The 23,056-nt window shown below is 35.6% G+C and overlaps 3 protein-coding genes across 4 annotated transcripts; 1 reads left to right on the top strand and 2 right to left on the bottom strand.

Annotated features, from left to right (window-relative positions):
- Positions 1-3,352: 3,352 nt before the first annotated feature.
- Positions 3,353-3,970, bottom strand: LOC126728872 (uncharacterized). The gene has a single exon (XM_050434627.1). It carries the CDS (start codon positions 3,968-3,970, stop codon positions 3,353-3,355), a length of 618 nt encoding a protein of 205 aa, XP_050290584.1.
- Positions 3,971-6,875: 2,905 nt separating this feature from the next.
- On the bottom strand, positions 6,876-12,393 carry LOC126727507 (protein MANNAN SYNTHESIS-RELATED 1-like). 2 transcript variants are annotated; one of them, XM_050433187.1, is made up of 6 exons: positions 12,079-12,393; positions 11,215-11,356; positions 11,028-11,098; positions 9,378-9,463; positions 7,721-8,300; positions 6,876-7,524 (listed from the first exon to the last, which is right to left on the bottom strand). In XM_050433187.1, the coding sequence occupies exons 1-6, from the start codon at positions 12,178-12,180 to the stop codon at positions 7,246-7,248; spliced, it is 1,260 nt and encodes a 419-aa protein (XP_050289144.1). In that variant the 5' UTR covers positions 12,181-12,393; the 3' UTR covers positions 6,876-7,245. The 2 variants fall into 2 exon arrangements, with proteins under 2 accessions (XP_050289144.1, XP_050289143.1); XM_050433186.1 differs by having other exon boundaries at positions 11,215-11,362; positions 12,079-12,391.
- Positions 12,394-17,047: 4,654 nt separating this feature from the next.
- On the top strand, positions 17,048-17,662 carry LOC126728871 (uncharacterized). Its single transcript, XM_050434626.1, has one exon. The coding sequence runs from the start codon at positions 17,048-17,050 to the stop codon at positions 17,660-17,662; it is 615 nt and encodes a 204-aa protein (XP_050290583.1).
- The last annotated feature ends 5,394 nt before the right edge of the window (positions 17,663-23,056 follow it).

Raw genomic sequence — 23,056 nt, 5'->3', positions numbered from 1 at the left:
ATGCCTCGCTGGCTGATGGATCAAGGGAGCATGCTTTTGGCATTGCTCACACTTACGCACATATTCAGCCGCATCCTTCTGCATCTATAGCCACTAAAATCCCTGAGTCATTGCACGGTGAGCTAATGAGCATCCCCCCATATAACTGCCGCACACCCCATCATGTAGCTCGGCCAAGAGTCCATTTACTTTCCGGGATGTAAGCACAAAAGATATGGCCCTCCAAAGGACCTCCGATATAGCTTCTTATCCGTCGACAACCAGTACCGAGAAGCTATTCGACGGACCCTATTAGCCTCTTTTTCGTCATTCAGGATACGATCTTCAACTAAGAAGTCAATGATCAGGTCCATATAGCATGACTCGATTGTTGAAATCACTGTTACACCAACCCCAGCAACACTGACGTTAGTCGTGGTACTAATGCTTGGTTCCAATATAAGCTCCACTTTGATTAATCGAGGAACATCCTCAATCATTGTTAAAGCTAGCGTAGCCAAAGAATCAGCGTGTCTGTTTTGCCCTTAGGCCACTTGGGTCACCTTTACCTTACAGAACTTACCCATAACATGCTTCACCACCTATAAGTATTCTTTCATTCGGGAATCTCGGGCTTCAAAACTGCCTTGTACCTAGCTAACCCATACCTAAAACGGTCCTCAACTCGGCAAGCAAGGCCTCATACTCTGCCTCATTATTAGAGGCTCTAAACCCCAATCTAAAAGAATGCTCCAACCGTATTTCTTCCAAAGTGATTATGACAATCCCAGCACTAGCCCCCATAACGCTTAACGCGCCATCCACAAACACCCTCCATGGACAGCTTACCACATGGCAAACCATTTTCCCTTTGTTCCTAGGAGAAAATTCTGCCACAAAATTGGCCAATACCTGCCCTTTCACCAAACTTCGTGGCGTATACCTTATGTCAAAGGCTCCAAGCCGAGTCCCCCATTTACCTATCCGTCCCGTGAAGTCAAATCTTTTCAACAATGATTGCAAAGTGTATTCGATTAGTACGTATACGATATGAGCCTAAAAGTAATGAGGCAGCTTTCTTGTGGCATAAATCAACGCCAACACTAACTTTTCCATAGGCAGGTACCTCTCCTCAGCATCAACCAAGGTTTTGCTGATATAATATACGGGCTGCTACACTCCTCGGTCCCTCAGAAGAACAACACTTACGGCGTGATCGGACACCGAGAGATACATGAACAAGTCCTTCCCGGGTTCCGGGGCTGTCAACATAGGTGCCTGCATTAAATACTCTTTCAAGTCTTGGAAGGCTTTTTCACATTCCTCATTCCACTGGAATCCCTTCCACTTCTTCAAAAGTTGGTAGAATGGTCGGTAGCAATCAGTGAATTTGGAAATAAATCGGTTAAGTGCAGCCAGCATCCCAATCAACACCTGCACTTCTTTCGAATTGCTCGGCAGCTTGAGGCGTTTCACGGCATCGATCTGGTCGGGGTTGGCCTCTATTCCCCGATTAGTAATTAGGTATCCCAGGAATTTACCAACCTCCACCTTGAAAAGACACTTCTCTGCATTAAGGCGCAACTTATGTTGTCGGAGTATTTCAAACACGTCCTGGAGATCCTCCACATGCCGTAATTCTTGCTTGCTTTTTACTACCATATCATCGATGTACACCTCGACCGTACGTCCTAATTTATCTCGGAACATTCTTGTCATTATCCGTCGGTAAGTGGCCCTGGCATTCTTCAGCCCAAAAGGCATTACAGTATAGTGATAATTGGCTTCCGGGGAGATGAATGCTGTCTTTTCTCAGTCCTCGGCCGCCATGGCAATCTGATGATATCCCTGAAAGGCGTCCAGGAAACTCATCCTCGGGTGTTCGTATGTGGCATCTACCAACTTATCGATCTTCGGCATAGGAAACGAATCATTAAGGCATGCTCAGTTTAGATCTGTGAAGTCTACACAAACCCTCCACTTACCATTCTTCTTCTTCACCACAACCATGTTGGCTAACCATTCTGGAAAGAAAATCTCTCTTATCAACCCAGCTTCTTTTAATTTGTTAAGCTTCAACTTAACTGCCTCAACATGCTCTTTGGCTGATCTTCTTGGTTTTTGTTTCTTGGGAGGAAACGATGGGTCCACATTGAACCCATGGATGATGCACTCAGGATCTACCCTAGGCACCTCATACGGACTCCAAGCGAAGACGTCTACATTCTGAATAAGTTCCCACCCTATCTTCATCCTTCAAACTCGCTCCTATTTTGGAAATACCATCAACATCCAGTAATATCTTAATTTTGAGTGGTTCCTCAACACACCCAGCTCCCATTCCCCCTCGGGGCTCCTGTAATTGCTATAAAGGTGCCTCCTTGGCGATTTCCTTCCCCTTAGCCTGCTCACTCTTCCTATTAACCGCGGCAACTAGGCATTGCCTTGCCATTTGTTGGCTTCCTTGGACTACAACTACGCCCTGCTCGATAGGAAATTTAACCTTCACATGCAAGGTGGATGGAACAGCCCCCATTGTGTGAATCAACGGCCTTCCCAAGATTGCTGTGTAAGGAGAAAATGAGCCTACCACAATAAACGATACAGCCACCTCCTTACCTTCCATATTCATGGGAAGGGAGATTTGCCCCTAGGGAATAACCATTTTGCCATCAAACCCAACCAGAGGTGTATCGTACTTTAAGAGGTCCTCCCTTCTAAGCCCGAGCCCCTTAAACAGGTCGGGGTACATTACGTCGGCCCCACTCCCCCGATCTATCATCACCCTCTTTACTAAGAAACTACTTATTCGAGCCGTCACCACCAATGCATCATCGTGCAGCTAAATCGCCCCCTCTAGATCGCTATCGTCAAAAGCAAAAGATCCCCGAGCCAATCTCATTTTCTTCTCGAGGGGATGCTCGTTTGAGTATTTTTCTACGGGTGCAACAGTCAGTACCCCCTTTCCAGTCACTGCCATACTCTTCGGTGCAGCATGGATGACTTCAATCATTCCTAGTGGCGGTGGGAGGGGATTTCCTCTCAACGGGGCTCCTTGCCCGGCACCCTAGTTCCCGGAATCCGTAACGAACTCCTTCAAGTACCTTGCCTTCACCAGCTGCCCTAAATGATCTTTCAACACTCGACACTGCTCAGTTGTATGCCCCTAATCTCTGTGATAGGGGCAGTACAAGTTTTGATTCCTCCGAGATGGGTCTCCCCCAATCTTGTTTGGCCATCTGAAGAACGGTTCGTTCTTAATCCGGTCTACAATCTTTTGCACTGGCTCCTTGAATGCCATGTTCACTTCCCCTAATTGCGCCTCTGGATCCTGCATTCTCAAATCCTTCGGGGGTCTTGGCAGAATAATGCCTTACCGAGGACGATTTAATAGTAGGGTCTTGCCGTTATTTTGCAGCCGATCATCCTCGAGGCGTTTATACTCCTCAATACGCCTCATGAGTTGCCTCATATCCTTGAGAGGCCTCTTCGTTAATGATTCCTGTAGTTTAGAGTCCTCGAGTAGCCCCATCCTAAAAGTGCTTGTTGCAATCTTTTTGTTGGCCCCACCAATTTCATTGTAAAGCTCCCAATACCAACTAGCATAACCACGAAGGGTTTCGCCGACCCTCATCTTCATAGACAATAGTGCGAGCATCGGTTGTGGCACCCGGCTGCACGTTACAAACCGGGCAACAAATTCCTGAATTAGCTCAATAAAGCCGTGAATGGAGCCTTTTCGTAACCCATTAAACCATCTCAATGTCGTAGGGCCGAGACTTGAGGGAAATACCTTACACATCAGCGCGTCATTGCGTGTATGTAGAGACATCATGTAGATATAATGACTAACGTGCTCTACCGGATCCGTTTTCCTGTCATAGGAGTTAAATGGTGGCTGCATGAATTTGCTTAGCATTGGGGCCCGTTCAATGTCGTCTGAGAATGGAAATCGAGCGGCTCTGCACAAGGCGCAGCTCATAGCATCCATAGCGGCATTGTGGGGCCGTCGCCCCTCTAGGGAGTCTGAACCCCGGTCGGCATACTTGTGTGAACGGGAACGATCCAAGTTTCGACGCGACTCTCGGGAATGGGAATGGTCCCTATATCGACGTGACTCCTAGGAGTGGGAATGATCCCGGCATTGACAGGAACCGGACTGATTGGACTCCGCCCTGCACCGGTTTCCCCCACCACCAGCTCTCCTTTCTCGTTCATCTCGGTCCCTTCTCTGGTGCTCGCCTCTCGCCTCCAACTCCAAATCTCTCACCAGTCTGCGTAACCATTTCAACTCCTCATCTCTCTCATCAAATTGCCTGTGCCCAGAAGCACCTGATATTGTTCGATACGTTTGATATGACACCTCTCTGAGGCCAGACTGTTCCTCTTCTCACTCACGCTCCCTGTCCTCATGCTTTTAAGTCTCCTCTCTCGCCAAGTTAACCCCCAAGAAGATCCCACCGAGTCACTTTTGGCATGGCTCCCTGAACATTTATCAGACATTTTCCCGGACATGGGTCTCAGTCGAACTACAGCTTTGTAGGAGATTCTCACAAATGACGCCAATTGTGCGCACCCAAGATGAGACTAACGGGCTGACTTTACTTTGGGCTCACAATCTATTTATGATGTGGGCTTTGGATTTCCTACCCTGGGTGATTCTTGCTTAGAGGCCCAGCAGCAACTCTCCAACTTTTGTATTCTTTTCCCTACACTCGTGTAACTCTATATTGCTTTCAGTTCTAAGCTCCCCTCAAAACCTTTCAACCCAAAAAAAACCCCCTCTCTTCCTTTAGCTTCTCATATATATAGCCAAGCGTTAGTGGAGAGATTATGGTTGCTTTTAGAGTTAGTGCAATAAGAGGTCCAATATTGTTGATCGTAGGTGGGTGTTTAGGTGGGAGTGGCTTTGGAAATGGTTCCCACTTTAGGAGGTATGCTTGGTAGAGATAATCCTGACACTCCCAAGCAACCGAGAGACAATACAACCGAGTAATCACTTTCTTGTTAGGGAAGCAGATCACCGGATGGGATCCTGGAGGTGTAGCATGGTACGAATTGATGAAGGTCCTTTTGTTCAATGGGCTTAGCTGAAAATCAAATCTGGAAATTTTAATTTCGTAATTCTCGACCGATCGAGGAGGTGTTAAGCAGGTGTCGAGGGGACAGAAATTTGCTTGATCGATCGACCTAGCTATCGAGAGGTGTCGAGATTGCGATAAAAATCACTTGAATAGCTCGACAGATAGCCTAGCTATCGAGAGGTGTTGAGCAGCTATCGAGCTTTAAAATTTAGCACTTTCTCACTTGATTCTTGGATAGACTTGCATGGTTTTAACACTTGAACTTGAAACAATGTTTCTTAAAGTATTAAACACATCCTAAATCTACCCAAATACAAGTAAAGTGCGTTTTGTCAAAGGATTAGCCAATTACATAAAATAATGACATATGTTCCTAACAAGTGAATCACATATGTCCTAACACCCATTAATTTATGTAAGGTTTGAAATAAAATCGTCTTTTTTTTTTAATTATTAAAAAAAAAAAAGCTTGCGGTATGATAAGAAGATTCCCTTCCGTTAGGTGACTTGAGGCTTGGGCCTAAGGGCAATACGGGCCATGTTGTCAGAATGAAGCCCAAAGCCCAAATGTGTCCGGATATCACGGGGCCGTACATTTCATTTAAGGGTAATTTTTTCATTTTCTAAGAGTAGGTCAAAATTGCCAAGTCATTACTCATTAGGCTAAAAATACTTCAAAAGTACTTAAGAATTTTTCCAATATAATAATAAAATAAAATAAACTTGATCATGTTATCCAATTTTATTTTGACTTTGAAAAAAGTGTTTTTCTTTGATTTTTTTTTTTTTTTTTTGGCAAATTACAACTTACCCACTTGTAGTTTGGCTGAAATTATAAACTGCCTACCTGTGGTTTGAAATTTGACACTTTAACCATCTGAGATTTGACCAAAATTTAAATTGTAGGTTTGAAATCCCATAATAAAAGTGTTCTGTTAGATCCTTTTTTATCTTGTATTTTTATGTTTTTTTGTCTCATAATAAAAGTGTTTTGTTAGATCATTTTTTATCTTTTATTTTTATGTTTTTTGCGTTTTTTGAGAAGAGAAATATAAAAGTTCAGCAAAATTACATATTTAGCCATGTTTTAAATATAGGTATGTTACGGAGTTCTAAGTAAGTTAACATTAGGTGGGTAAAGTGTCTAATTTCAAACCACATGTAAGTGAATTAAATTTCGACCAAATTACAGATAGATAAGTTGTAATTGTAATTTGCCCTTTTTTCTATACGTTTACTTCCTCAAAATCTTCACATTTTTTTTATAACCATATTTTCTTTAGAAAAGAATAAAAAACATGTAGCCAACCTAAATAGCCTATTAAGGATCAATAACCAACCTTAAGTATTAAAGCCTGATTGCTGTTGTTGTATGTTCTTTAAAAAGCTTTCTAAACTAAAACGCCTTCTAGAATTCGCGCAAGGAGGGAGCATCTTGTTACGCATCCGGATGAGTTTCAACAATGGAGAAAACCCAACAAGATCCTCCCTAACAAAAGGTCAAAGTTAAGAGACTTGTAGCATTCTTTTGGCAAACCATTTTTCCCAGATTTCTTACAAATTATTGTCCATACAATCAAATATATTAGTAGAAGTTAGCCACAGTTCCTTGGTGCAACACATTAGATTGTCTAGTTAATTCAAACACATTTTTGCATTGACCAATAAAGCATAAACATTTTATATTTTCCAAGAATAATTAACTTCAATGTAGCTTTGTAATGTGCTTGAACCTAATGTATTATACTTAAGGAACTGTACTTACGTTTTATCCATGTTTTAATAACAGAACTACTACTTACAGACAAGATAGGTGCACCAATACAGCATCTCAAATGACTACAAACAATCCTTTCGTTCAACCAAGTACAAAAGAAACTTACACCAATTTTACAAAGAACATAAATAGTGTTAAGTCTTGTGAACATATCATATCAAACAACATATCTTGAAAACTTCTATCTATCAAAAAGAAAAATAAATGAAGACATTTTAAGAAATGACCTTAACAGGAAAAAATAAATAAAAATTAGGGTACTTCAAACCCAAGTCACGTATAAATAACATGATTGATCTGTCCTGTCTGCTTACTTGAAAAACTTGATTAAGGTAATGGTAATACCTTCTTTGAAGGATTCAATGCACCTGTCCTGCACTTTCTTCGGGTTTCTTAGCGTTGTGACTAGCAAAAACATGAATAAGCCAAGTGATTCTTCTTAGTCACATAAGGAGTGATGAAATCCGAGGCGGAAGCAGAAGACCCTCTAATATTGGCTGGAACAAGTGTTTGAATCCTACCGGCAGCAATTCTCTTACCGACCACATTGGAATAGAACAGGCCAGAGATGGCTGGTACAAAAACATCACTCTGAGAACATACATGGAAGTCAATAACCTTTTCATATTCAGAACCTTCGGAATCCAAGAATGTTGCCTTTTTATCTGCAGGCATTATGCTTTCCTGCAATATTCCATACAAGAAAAAATGTGAGACCTCATGTCAAATTAATGATTATGATGTTAATGATATTGGTATCTACTTGGAAGCAGAAGGGCATTTGAGTGTATTAAACACAATGATTAGGCATAAGCAGTTGAACAAAATTGAAGTGAATAAACAAGCAGAAGATTGAGTAAGAAAACAAGAGATCCCTCACCTTTGTATACGTTTTAGGGAAGAGATCCTTTAGAGCATCAAGGCTGCTTTGCCACCTTGATTCAGTTAAATAGACTGGGGTATCCTTGTCAAACCCGGTCTTCTTCAAAAATTCAGCAAGCTCTTGTGCACTATAACAAGTTTTTCTTCCAGTATCACCATTTTCATGGCAACCCTTCTTCTCTAACATATCAACCCTCAAATCCACAGCTATAAATTGGCCATCTGACTTTCGGCTCAGAGTTCTTAGACGCTCAACCATTGAGTCAACAACCTCTTGAATCTCTGGTTGTAACTGCAAACTTCCAAACATTGCCAAGCATGCAACAGAAGAAGTAGAACTTGTTTTTACTGATTTTCTCATATTCACTGAAGGGAAGTATGTAACAAGCCGTATGTTGCCCTTTTGCTTATAAACAGGTTCAACATGTTCTACAATGTAGTTTTCTGTCACCCGATTAGGAACTTTGACAACAGCAATATTTCTTGTTGATATTTCAGAAGGCTGATCTTTTGCCACTTTAACCACCCCATCCAAGCTTTTTACAAAATTCTCAACATCATAAATATCTCCAAAGTTCCTGGAAGATAAAACTTAGTAAGTTACCCACAGAAACTTATTTTTGAAATGCATACCAATAAAAAAGAGAAAGATGGTACAAGTACACAACATCCAGCCTAACTAAATAACCTGGTTTCAAAAAACAATAAAATCCAAAATAATTTTCCTCAGGTCCCAATTCATAGGTAAGGTAACTAGGAACTATACCGACAAAGATATTGCTTTGGAGAAACTTGGTGCCCATTTGGGATGCACTTATAAGCCAGCTTATTGCTTATTTTTCCTACTATTTGTGGGTCCCATGTGAGTCACCTACTTATTTTATTCAATATTTATCTTTTATCTACAGTATTTTCAACAAAAAACTAGATAAGTTATTCCCAAACGGACACTTGGGGCTTAGTTGGAACAGTAAATTGGACAGACATTAACACAAAGTTCATCCATATGTGAGAGCTGAGGGCAATCCAAGCTTGGGCAAGTTCTCAGCATCGAACTTGAGTTCAGCTAAATCTGCCCTAATGCCACCCATCCTGAAATAAGACTAGCCTAATGATATTCAATATGTTAGGTTTATGCACAGTTCAGGCTCTCTCTCAGATGGGAGCAAGTCTGCTAAGTTTGAAAGTCTTTGTTCCTGACAGTCTTCCCATTTCACCATCATGCTCTAGCATTGTGGTTATCTGCCCTGAATCAACTTACAGACGACACCACAAACCAAATAGGAATAAACCCCATAAAGAACTACAACATGAAACTGGAGAATAAAATCAAAATAGCAATCTATCACCACCTACAAAACATGGGCTGTCAAAGGGCTCAAACAGTTACATTGTATAATTTATTTACAGCATAAATCCATATGTGCCAGGCCTTTACCTAACAAAGACAAAGATAATCAAAAGGAACTCAATATTGAAAAGCTTCTCTCAAAGTTCATAAATTTTTTTTAAGTATCTCATTTATATCATTGATTTAACACTAACAACAAGAACAAGGAAAACAAAATTGAAATCACGGAATTATACTCCATTTTTACATATGTATAAGAATCAATAGGAAAACAAGGTTTTTGAGGGTAATTGTCAGCACTAACCTCTCATCACCTGGATTGGTTCCTCTAATGTCAGGAAGTACAAGAGTTGCTCCAAGATATCTTGCCACAACAACTGCATCAGCAATCTAAGGAACGCAAATACCAGGGAACAGTTAAGAAGGAATGAGGGAATAAAGGAAAGGGTGAAAAGATTTTTAAACTGTGAGGATTTTCAGGAGTTTAACTCATCTCAAGATTAGAGAACGCAAATATAGAGCATGAAAAATACGGATATAGAGGGAAAATTTTTCTATAGCAGAGATAATTGATTGGGATGATCATGCAAATAACTATGTTACTTCAGAAGAATAGAGGTGAGTCCTCATCAACTCTAAATATAATAACAGGATCCTCATCAATTTCCTGTTGGAAAGATGAGAGATTGATATGCAATATCTGTAAAAGTGATAATAGGGGCAAGTCTGAATTTTCAGCAGACCCTCATTGAGTGAAAAGGTGATAAAACAAGAGTAATAAAAGCATTTCTATATACTTGAAGATAGGAAGAACCCTGGATTAGTAGCATCCAAAGCATGCTTTAAATAGTGTGGAAGAGAATCGATTTTCTTACTAAACTATTTAGTACAAAGAAAAGAGAGAGAAGCACCAAAGACAGATTACAATCAATTACATACACATGTAAATGAGATAGTCAACATAGTAGCATCCATTCCAACTCAGAAGAACACAAAAAAAGGCAACACCTATGAAATGTAAGTCCACTACAGGAATCCCTAAAACGGTTTGCAAAATGGGTCCTTTTCTTTGGACTTTGATCCACCAGTTTCTGTGGTTAAATTCAGAACTTCCATCACAATTAAACCTTTATTCAATTGGGAAATTGAAAATGTTAAATATTTGACCCTTAAAAGAAATATTTTTTGAAGGGTTTGAATCTCATATTCAGACAAGTGATGCGAACACCAAACACCTAGAACTGCCATCACAATTAAACCTTTATCCACCAGTTTCTGTGGTTAAATTCAGAACTGCCATCATAATTAAAGCTTTATTCAATTGGGGACTTAGAAACTTTTAATAATTGACCCTCAAAGATATATTTTTTTGGATGGTTTGAATCACATATTCAGATAAGTGGTGAACAGCAACCACCTAGAACTCAAACTAAGAAAGTATTTTGATATTATTGAAATTTAAGTTGACTTTCAGAAATCATGAAAACACATTTTAAGATCCCTACGAAAACGCTTTGGATTGAGAATTTGACTAGTTGGAAAATCATAGAACTATGACAGAAAAAGAATGGTGCAGGGAAAAATAAAGAATGGGTCTTTTGTCTTCCTGAATTTGTGTCAGCCCACAAGATAACCTCATTAAAACTCCTCTTTTCCCATGTTAGTAGGTACTTCACAAACATAGAGGTAATGGGGGTAGCACAAATACTGACATTTATATAATTATACTATTAACTATTGCAAAAAATAACTTTGCCACTTATTAGATATGCTAAATGAATATTCCTATGTCTTCCATTGGTTTACAGTTTTCTAATAAAAATAAAAGGCAGCATCTGTACAAACAGCATTATTATCTTTGGCTATTGGTCAGACAACCAACTCAGCCAAATGATACATCTAATGCTAAACCATAAGAACTAAGTCAACTTATCGGAATCGTTAACTGGTATACCTGCGAGACATGGTATTCAGGGCCATTAGTTAATGAGAAAGTCACAAACCCTTCTGTTGACTCTACATCGTCTGCAAACCAAGCAACAAATAAAAATATATTAGACACAGATTACACATATCTAAGTAGGTCTAAATTAAAGATGTGAAAATCTTGGTCATTTTCTAAGTACTAAAATTAAATTTACCCAAATTTGGCTTATCCCAACATGGTTTTAGATAATGGCCATCCTCCATCGAAAGACCCCCACTCTTTTTTGAATGAGAAATAAGACCCTGCTCTTCAAGCTCAGAACCATCTAAATTAACATTGCCTCCTGCACCTGGAAGCTTTTCCTTCAAAAAATCAAGAAGGGTCATTCTTTGCAAGAAAAGAGTGAAAATTTAATCTCATTTTTTTAATAAATTCAACTAGAATCAGCATCTCATTGCAGCAGCAATTATGAATATTAATAAAGTTAAAAATAAAAAATAAAAAATAAAAAAAATAAAAAAAGGTAAAAGATCAAATTTACTTTAATTGCTCTTGTTGCTATAAGTAAATTTAACAAAAACGAGGAGAGATTAAACTTCTTTAAATTTTAAGAAAACAACAATTTACTCAAGAATTGACTAAGTTGACCAGAGTCTATACATCTGAAAATCTAAAATGATTCTCTCTCTCTCTCTCGCTCTTTGAATTCTACTCTATTTTCTCATCAAACAAACAGAGGTTAAGCAAATAACTCTGTCAATTTCCACATAAAAAATGAACTGATTCCAAAGGAAACAACATAATAAAAAATGGGTTTTGTTACTTTTGCACTTTTGTCGTGATCTCAATCTCAATTGCAAACAAATCCCATAAAAAATAAATAAATAAATAAAGTAACAAACTTTGAAGTGCAATGAGAAACAGATCCAGATAAATTGAAAGCATATAATGAAAAAAAAAAACACAATAGGGGTTTCAGACAAGACTCACAGACACAGAATGAGAAAGAGTCAACAAAAGAAACAGTGTGTGTTTGTGAGTGAAAGAGAAAAGAATGGTGGTTGAAGAAGTAGCTTACTTCAACAGAATCAAAATGGTCACGCTTGATCATGTTCCCAAGCATCACAAACATGGTTATTGTCAGTATCCCTGCAACTACTTGCCTCAAGTCCACACCCATTTTCTCTGTCTCTCTCTCTCACTGTAGGAGTGGTTAAACTTGAAGTGAAGGTTAAGGGTCTTAGGATATTTGTTTGTTGGTACTAAAGAAGGAAAGAAAGATGAGAGAGAGAGAGAGTGTGTGGGTGTGAGAATGAGTGATTTGTGTTTGTGTGTCTTTGAAGGCTACAAAATTTTGTGAGAAGTTACAAAAAGGCACACGTTGCGCAGAGACAGAGAAGATACTGAATGTGATGATAACCAAATTTTCTTATTGTTATTTAACACCACCGACACTTTCCTCAGAAAATGACGGCCTGCCTAACCGGTAACTATATTCTTTTTTACATTTATAAAATAAAAAAATAAAACTATATTCTTTTTCTTTTTCTTTCTTATTATGTATTTTTGTTGTTTTTGTTTTAATACTTCTTCTTTTTCTTTCTTATTATGTATTTTTGTTGTTTTTGTTTTAATACTTTTTTTTTTCTTTCTTCCTTTATTTTCTCTTTTTAAATTCAATCCCTACAACAAGTAAGAGACAAGCAATTCAAATACTATTATTCTACCATTGCTAGTGGCCATAAGTAAATATATATATATATGACTAAAAATGTTTTATTTCATAATTTAAGTTTAGTTCAAAAAAGTTATATTTTGCGTACTTCTATTGTATTAAAAATCATTTATTATTGGATCTAAACTATATATTTTAGAATAGAGTCAAACATTAAACTTTCTTTGGGTTTAATATCTACATTTTTAGCATTTGAAAAACAAAATTGAGCAATAGTTTTTGAAGCTAGAAAATTTTTTCATTTAAAATAGGCATAAATTGTTAATGATTTTTATGTATATAGCTAATTTAAAAAGAAATAAAATATTTGGGTTCTATTTTAATGGGGTTTTTTTTTTTTTGGGTAACAATTTAACTTTTCTCGACTAATTCAAAATTTTAGGAGCTATTATAAATTTATAAAAGTATGGGTGAAGATTTTAGATTTTGAGAGGTTAAATTTCTAAAATTTCAGGGGGCCATTAAGGAAATTTTTACATGAAAATTAATTTTTTTACTATTATAATCAAGGGTATAACTAAAAATTTAAAAAGCCAAGGGTGGCCATGCCCCACCCCCCTCCCCCCAAGCCACCCTTGGCTTCGCGTATTACCATCGCACCCTTTTGTACAAATTTTTGTAAGATGGAGACTAATGTTCAAATCGCTAAGAAGGAGTTTCACACTAATATACATTTAGATTATGATAGTGTAAAATTTCTATTTTTGATATAAAAAATATATTTATTATTTTTTCATTCTACCTTTTATTTTATTTTATTTTATTTTTTATTCTTAAAATTGAGTCATTGAATAACCTCTTTTGGGCATCCTGCATGCTCATGGCTGCCCAGCATGGGCGTGCAACTAAAGTCATAGCTTGCTTGTGTGCATACTGCCTTATGATAGAGTAAAATTTCTATTTTTGATATAAAAAAATATTTATCATTTTTTTCATTCTACCTTTTATTTTATTTTTTTATTCTTACAATTGAGTCGTTGAATGACCTCTTTTGGGCATGCTACATACCCATGGCAACCTAACCTAGATGCTACCAAGGCCATGGCTGCCCAAAGTGGACATGCGTCTAAAGTCCTAGCTTGCCCGTGTGCATACTGCCTTAGCCATGATAGCCTAGGGTAGGCACATGCAGCCAAGGCCAAGCTGACCTAGAAGTCATTTTGCTGTTGTACTAAATTACAACAATTTTTTTAGATAAAACAACAAGTTACCAAATTACAACAATTTTTTTAGATAAAAACAAGAAGTTACCAAATTATAACAATTTTTTAGAAGTTGTGATTGTACCAAATGGTTGCACTAAATTACAATAGTATTTTTTAGATAAAAGCAATATCTTCTTAATATTTTAAATTATGGGTGCCACTTTAAATTTATTTTTCTAATTCTATATATTGATTATTCTAATTATTTTTCTCAGAAAAAAGAAGAAGATTATTCTAATTACTTGTATATCCTACTTAAGTACTTACCTAGTTTGCTATAAGGTCAACTTCAAGTCTACTTTTCTTTGTAGTTAGACATGTTTCGTGTTTGACTTACTTGGTTTTGATTCTTAAGAAATAAAAGACTTAAATGGATTTGAATCATTTTAAGTTTTAAACTTACATTAACGTCATACAAAAAAATGTATTAATTTTTTTTTGTTAATTAGGTAATTAAGAATATGACTAGTGGATTAAAGGCAGTTCTCCTTGTTAATTAATTAATTAGCATAAAAATGATAAATTTATTTCCCTAGTACAAATACATTTGGTGTTCGAATTAAATGTATTTGACTTAATGGTGTATATTATTTTAAAATCTCATTACATTAATGTCAAAAAGATATGAATCATTAATTATTTGAAAAAGTCATAAATCTTTCATTAAAGTAAGACAATGTTTGAATCCATTATAGCTCCACAATTAATATCCCAAATTTTAAAAGAAAAATAAAAAAAAGGAGCGAATTGGAGTTACAAGTATAAAATTCATCGATTTTACAAATCAGTTAATTTTCATCATAAAATGCAATGTAAAACATTTATGGCATTACATTTTTTAAATGTGGAGACTATATTTTTACATTAAGGCACAAAAATAATAGGGATAATCTGATGAAAACAAGCTCGTACTTAGCGAGAAATTATACAATCCTCTGGTAAACCACGTCATTTATCTACCATTCCACTAAAAAACTCACATTTATTTAAAATTATTGAGTCAGTAATCAGTTTCTGTTTTTAAAAAATTCCTAACTCAGCAATTTTAAACAAATAAGAGTCTTTTAATAGAATGGTGGACCATGTCACTTGTCCACCATGAGGACCTTATAATTTCTCGTACCTAACATACATGAAATTCAAGATTTTTCAACAATTTTCAGGACTATTTTGACTATGTGCTGCATAATAAATTATTACCAACAAAAAAGAATTCAGGACTATTTTGAAAATTACAATATAAGCAAACAATATCGAACAAATTTAATTAATATATATACCATGTGAGAGGGACTGAGATGGATGATATGTCTGAAACTATTCTTGTTGTTTTCCCACAGACACATGTTGGATTTTGGATCAAACAAAAATTATAAAGGAGAATGGGCCACCATTATCAATTGACTAATCAAGGCCGTTTACTGTTTACCCATTGGCGAATTGGCTTTAATTAATTATTCATTTTTTTTTCAATCCATAAAAATCTTCCACCAATCTTGCACATGATTCCGATTTTAATTATAGCGTTCTATTCCAACTAATCAAATAAATGGTATTTGTATAAGTAAAAGTCTTTTTTTATTATAATGACAGATTAAGGGATTTTGAAATTTTGATTACCATTTACCAACTCATGATATGATGATATCTAAAGGTATGTTTGATACATTGAATGAAGATTACTGCAAGAATTGTAATCTTTATTACTAAAAATAAAAGTGTTGAAATGTAATAACTAAACATATTCATTAGTTTGATTGTGAGTTATAACATTAGAATAATACTTAACATTTATTTTAGGAAATTTCTTACTCATACAATTATATTTCCTTAAAAATTGTTATTTTTAAATTTAAGAGAGATATGTGTTATTTTTTATGATTTTTTTATTTTTATTATTATTAGATGTACATGGAAAGTTTGCTTATTTGGAAATATATTAAGTTTTGAAATTGTTGCATTTACTAAGGAATAACTAGTACAACCTTTTAAAGAGAAATAATTATTCTTCATTTTGAAGAATAGCTGTTCATAAAAAATGATTATTTCTTGTAATAAAAACATAACCAAACTAAAGAATAATTAAACTTCCGGTGGGTCTATGCCATGATATTGAGATGTTGATAAGAAAATTTTGGTGAGGGCAGCTTGGAGAGCAAAGGAAAATTCATTGGAGAAGTTGAGAGGTCATGTGTCAGCCAAAGGAGCTTGGAGGTTTGGGTTTTAAAGACTTGGTCAAATTTAATGAGGCCATGCTTGCAAAACAGGTGTGGAGATTATTACATGATTAAAATTCTCTGTTTTATCGGGTGTTTAAAGCCAAATACTTTCCTTTTGGAACGATGTTTGATGCCAAAAAGTCTTCCGAATCATATGCATGGCAGAGTATATTAAAGGCTAGATTAGTCATAGCTAATGGTATGTTGTGGAGAGTGGGAGATGGCTCAACAATCCGGGTTTATTGGGACAAGTGGCTGCCTAGGAAATTCTCTTCCAGGATCGGTTCACCACAACTTGCTACCCCAAGTGATGTGCGTGTATCTTCCTTAATAGACCAAGATACCAAGACTTGGGACTGTGCATGGATTGATCATCTTTTCCTACCTTTCAAAGTAGAGAAAATTAAGGCAATACTTCTGTGTGTCACTCACCAAACTGACTGTTTGATTTGGCTAAGAAGTTGGGATGGTGAATACTCTATTAAAACTGGATATGAATTGCTGTGTGAAAGGGAGCAAATGGAGAAGGCTTCGGTATTAGATACGGCAAATAAAAAGCTCTTCTGGAAGTGGCTTTGGAAGATGAATGTGCCAAATAAAATAAAATTTTTTCTCTGAAGCACTACCAACATGGTCCAACTTAGCCAAGCGAAAGGTCCTGGACGATCCAACCTGCCAGCTCGTTGGAAGTGAGCACGAAAATACGATGCATGCTCTATGGTATTGCAAAAATATTCTTATGGTCTGGGAATCGGGGTTTGGGTGGTTGAGGAAAGATTTCCCAATGGTGGTGTCATTCTCGAACCTGGTATCACTGGTTGGGGAGCACTCGAACAGTTGGAGCTCTTTGCTTTTGTTGCTTGGTTAATCTAGTGCAGGCGAAACAAAATGAGGTGCAATGAACCGTGTTTGCCTCTTGGGAAGATCATGGACTCTACTGCCTCACTTCCAACCGAATTTCAGAAACACTACAGTCAGGCCGTTTGTGCTCCAAGGCCACGAGATGTAAAATGGAAACCACCTACAGAAGCTATGATATGGAAAACTAATTTCGACAGGGCGATGTTTCTAGAATCTGATCAGGCCGAGATTGGGGTGGTGGTTAGAAATCAGGCAAGTCAGGTCATGGCAGCGTTGTCAGAAAGAATACAAAAGCCCAATTCAGCTGAAATATTGGAGGCGCTGGCAACGCGGAGGGCAATCCAATTTTCCTTGGAGTTAGGATTTAAGCAGTCAGTGTTCGAAGGTGATTTGGAATTTATCATTAAGGCTCTTGATAATGAAGTTTTTCCATCGCCTAGTGTTGGTCATATTGTAAAAGACATTTGGTCTATGTCAGGTTTATTACAAACCAAGTCCTTCTCTTATGTAAGGAGGCAGGACAATTCTGTGGCTCATGCCTTAGCCCAAAGAGCAAGATTTTCTTTTCCTGTATTAGTCTGGATGGAGGATGTTCCACCAGATATTTTGCGTTTTGTTTCTACTGATTTCCCAAGCTTTTAATAAAATTTTGTCATGGTGTGTGGCTTCTCGAGGAAAAAAAAAAAATAACTATTACATTACAGCGCCTATTACATTCTACCAAATATGCCCTAAGTTCACACTTGTGGTTGGGTTGGAATTTACAATTTTACTTAAAATTGTAACTTTCAACTCATGATTTTAAGCTAAGTTGGCAAAACATGGCTTCAATTTAATTTAGAAAATTGGTATGTTTACAATACTTTCATAACAAATTTTAAGTTTTAGATTGTTATTGGTGTAAAAAAGTAATTTAAGTGGTGAATTCATATTAAAACTAGCAACAACTTACCATCTATGATTAGTTGTTAAAATGTTATAAACGTAGCACTTCTCTTTAATTTATGGTGTCTTGTTAAAATCAAGGTTTAAGTTACAACTTCTTCTAAAAAATTCTTCTCCAAAAAAGAAAAATTCTTCTAAAAAAAAAAATTAACTTCCTTTCAAGTTTTCTCTTAAAAAAAAAAAAATACTACTACTAATTTCTATTATTATTATTATTATTATTATAATTTCGATAGTTTAGCGTAAAACTAAAATCATGAATTTAACTGATGAGTTTTTGTTTTTAGTAAAAATATCAGAATTTATGAGTTCATCAATTTTTAATTCTTTTGGAATATATTGATAATTGAAAGTGGGAGGATTTGAACCTAAATTTTTTCATTAGAAATATTAACCAATGAATTACAACAAGAAAGCTCTTGACTATTGGCAACCCAAGTGGTGAAGTATGCAAAAATTAGTTCAATATAAAAAAAAGAAAAGAACGCCGCGGGGGGGGGGGGGGGGGGGGCGGGGCGGGGGACCTTATTCCCAAGTGTTGGAATTCGAGTTTCAGTACAATTTGTTTGTGAAGAACTTGAGATTGCTTGAATGGTTTTGTGGGAGCATTAATGGGGATGCTACGATGGTGATTGGTGCAGGTTTTAAATTCCTTGAAACTTCTAACCATATATAAAGTTTCAATCATATTAAAATTTTGAACGTGTTGAAACTTTAGCATTAAGTTTTACAAACAAATGGGGTTTTTTGTGTTATTGATTTTAGGTTTAGTTTAATTCAAGAAAATTATATTTTCTATTTTTTTTAGATGGGTGATTACATTGTTGTCCTATTCTGATTTGGATAGGATTTGTACGTAGACCCTGCAACTCTGGGTTGATTTTTTTTCTTTTTTCTTTTTTGGGTATTTTTCTAGCTAGGTGAATTTCACTCTCTTTATAGTCTCTTTTGAGTCATTCACATGAAAAATGTTTTGTTTGCCCTCTACTTTATTGCGTTAATTTAGATTTGAGTTTAGAATTACATGAGAATTTCAATGATTAGTAGTAATAAGATGGCCAAGCATGCTCTAAATGGGGAGGAGAAGAAGATTTGGATTGAATTCTTACCAGCTTTAGAACTGACTAATCCTAAGTTAAAGGGTCGAGAAACTCAAAGCATTTATTCTACTATTCTTGAATAACTTGGCGTTAGGAATAATTTGGAGACTCAAGTGGTGGATATGCAAGCATGATAACTTATATGCTGTTCTATATTGATCCAAGGTTTTCAAATCCGGACCGTTCATTGAACCGTAAAGGGAAAAAGTTTAAGATTTTTGAGGTCGAATCGAGATCGAACCGAAATTGAACCGTGATGACGTCATAATTAATTTAATAATTATTTAATAAATAAATAAATAAATATTTTAAATTAGAAATAATAGAAAATTTGACTAAAATAAGAAAATATTTAGGTACCAAAAACGTAATTTTATAAAAATAATTTTTTTTGATAAGATATAAAAATAAATTTTATATATATATATATATATATATGAAACCTACGTCTAAATTAAGCCCATGCCTTAGGCACAAATTAAATCAAGCCTATTTGAACTGTCAACTTTTCAATGAAATTTATGGCCTGTTCGGAAGTTTAGAGAGGGAGGAGAGTAGAGGGGAATAGAGGGGAGGAGAGTAGTGAGGAGGAGAGTAGAGGGGAATGATTCCCCTCTACCTTGTTTGGATGTTTTTAAAATTTGCAAGGGAGAAGGGAGTAATAGACCTTTCCCTTGTTTGGATGTTTTAAAAAATAAGATGGAGATGAGAGGAAATGATTAAAATAGACAAATTTATCCCTCTTTGAAAATGAACTTGTAATATTAGTTTATGATTAATTTATCAGTTTTGAACTTGATTATCATTTGTCCAAATCGTAGAATTTTTTAGTGATTTTTTTTTTGAGAAGAATAAATAAACAAAATGTTTCAAAAAAAAATTGTATACCTAAAAACTAAAAAAAAAAAAGTCAAAATCAGTCAAAATTGAACTGTTCTCTGAATATTTGAAAACAAATAGTTTATATTAGTATTAATAAATACCAAACATTGCCAAATTTAGTAGGTTTTTTAAAACTCTAACCAAAATCCAAATTCCCATTTCTTTTCCACATTTTCTGAGCAACCAAACACAGGTACAAGTAGAGGAAGAAAAAAAAAAAAAAAAACAGAAATTTCACAGAAACACAAACCAAATCCCCCAAAATGCACACAACCCAAAAAAAAAAAAAAGCGAGATCCTGGAGAACGAAGAGCAAGCAAAGAGAGATCCTCGTCGTCGTCGTCGGGATAGTTCTCCGGAATCAGAGGGGAAGAGTCGCCGTCGTGCTTCATCAGCGACGAAGTGGCTTGAGGCTCGATCGAGCTTGAGGGCCTTAGCTCAATCCCGATCGCCGCGAGTGTCGTGGACCTTTGGAGATAGTCGCCGCCGAGTCGTGAGCGTCGTGGACCTTTGGACGTCGTCGCTGCCGAGTCATGAGCGTTGTGGACCTTTGGACGTCGTCGCCGCCGAGTCGTGAGCATCGTGGATCTTTGGACGTCGTTGCCGCTGAGTCGTGAGCGTCATGGTCCTTTCAATGTTGTCGGCGATGACCCACGACTCGGCGGCGTCTAATTTCTCGTGCTTTTTTCAGGTTACAGCTGTGAGATTCTGAGAAAATTTTTGTGGCTTTAATTTCTGTTTGGGTGCTTTGAAAATGGAGGAAAAGGGGAAGGAATTGAAATTTGAGTATTGTGTATTTTGTTTGTTAGAAAAATAAAACTCATAATTACACTTTTTGAAACAGAAAAATGTTTGTTTTTGTGGCTTTTCCGGTTTTGAAATTCTAAAATTTTAGCATTAAATTATTTATTTTCTCATAAAACAAACAAAGATTATATGTTTGTAATTTTGTTAATTAAGAAAGGGTAAATTAGGGAATTCATTTGGTAAATAATTTATCTACTCTACTCTCCTTCCAAATAAATATATTTTATATCTTAAGAGAATGAAAATCTAAATTAATATAGGTTGTTGACCATCCTAGAAAAAAAACTTAAACATCCTAAATAAAAATTGCCCATTAAAAATAAAATTTTACCTCTCCAAAATTTTGGTCTATTGAAAATTGAACCAAAAAATTGTGAGAAATGTTATGTTCATAATATGTCCTTAATATTTTCACAACAAATCTTAAGTGACAGGTTATTACTAGCAGACAATTTTTTTTTTTTTTTTTCAATGATATATAAATTAGAACTAGGAACTATTGTCAATTAAAATTTATTGTGAAAATATTGTAGACGTAACATTTTTAAAAAATTGTCCAAACAAACAAATTAGCCTAAATCAAATGTTTAATTGTAATATTTTAAATTGTGTATTCAAAAGGCATGTTTTAAAATTTCTATTTAAAAAAAAAATGCATATTTTCCAATAGCTAGTCAGTTAGTAAGCACTTTAGTCTTTAATTGAATTTATTGGATTTATGTGATACATCTTGTACATACACATATGCACTAAAATAATACCTCAATACTTTATTGAACATGATTAATGTAATGATTTAATGCCTAAGTTGAATATATTGGATGAACTTGTAGTTTACCCTTTATTTTTTTGTTAGCAATATGGAAAAAATTCTTATAAGGAAATCACTTTTATTGCAAAATTTATCTTCTAAGCAAATTCTTATTCACTTAAATAATCTTCTTTTAGATCCTAAACTATGAGAAAATGTCTCATCTTTTCATCCTAATGATCCAAAGAAAATAAAAAGAGCATATTGACAAAGATGTTCTTGTCAACCTCTTAGCAATGATTTCACTAAAAAAGAAATTAGTGGAGCATTACATTGATTTAATCTTGATTAGTTCAAAGAATACAAAATATTGGTTGGAACATATCATAAAAAAAATAATAAAAAAAGATGCATTTTGTTTATATTGTTACTTATTTAGGTAATATATTAGTTATTGAAAGGGAGATCGGTAGTTTAATGATTACTTGGTTGTGTATATTAAAAAAGATGTAGCTAATGACATTGATAATGAACCTATCATACAACAATTTCAAAATATAAAAAACTTGTAAAAGGAAATTTTAAAACTTTATGTATTTGCGGCTGTTTTTTTTTAATGTCAATATATTAAGTTTTATTTTTATTAAATTTTGTCTAATTTAAATTTCTTAATGACTACTCTCAGCAAAATTTCTAGAACCACCACTGTAAACAAGAGCAAAACTTGTATCCAATGATTGTGTGTAATTAAACCATTAGGATTTAGACACGTGTCATATACTTGCTATATATCCATATTTTCTAAACCATGGAGGAGACATGTAAGAGTTCTAAATTAAATAAACTTGAAAATATTTGGATTTAATTGAACGTTTTAAGAGACGGTATTTATCATATTTTTAATAATTTTAGTAGAAACGACTTACCTAGTTACCAAATACTATTAGAGTTCTAATATATAAAAAATACTACTACAGTTCGTATCCTGTTGGGATTATAATCCAAATCCTAGAAGGAAACGTTAAACCTTAATATATATTAAGCCCTAACCGTGCGATTGTTTTCTTATCAAAAATCTTAAGAAAACTAAAGTATTCTCTTCCATATCATCAGAAACCTTAGTTAATTAAGAAAGCCAAAGCATACATTCTCTTCCATATCAACAAAAATGGCTGGGTATGATCCTTATTTGACTTCTTCCGGTTTTGATCCTCTGAATTACCATCCGGACTTTGTAATCAAGTCATTCAAATCTGAAGAACCAACCCCGGAAGCCGGAGTTTTTGAACTCCGACTGAGAAGAAGGCATCAAGTTGTAGTTGTTGGGACCCGTAGCAATGGCACAGTAGACTCATTGGTTTTGATGGAATGCACAGATACTTTGGATATCGTTGAAGGGTTTGACATTCATTACCATATCTTGAAGTCACCCAAGTCGCTGGAAAAAGAAGTTGATCAGATTCTCGACTATTTGGAGCTTAACCCCTATCATTGTAAACTTATGAGGCCCTTGATTGTGTCCAATCTTATTGATGCCTCTAAATATTACGG

This window comes from Quercus robur, chromosome 5 (assembly GCF_932294415.1).
Source record: "Quercus robur chromosome 5, dhQueRobu3.1, whole genome shotgun sequence".
Lineage (NCBI taxonomy): Eukaryota > Viridiplantae > Streptophyta > Magnoliopsida > Fagales > Fagaceae > Quercus > Quercus robur.
The sequence above is the reverse complement of the archived record's forward strand: the minus strand, read 5'-3'. Positions and strand labels throughout refer to the sequence as shown.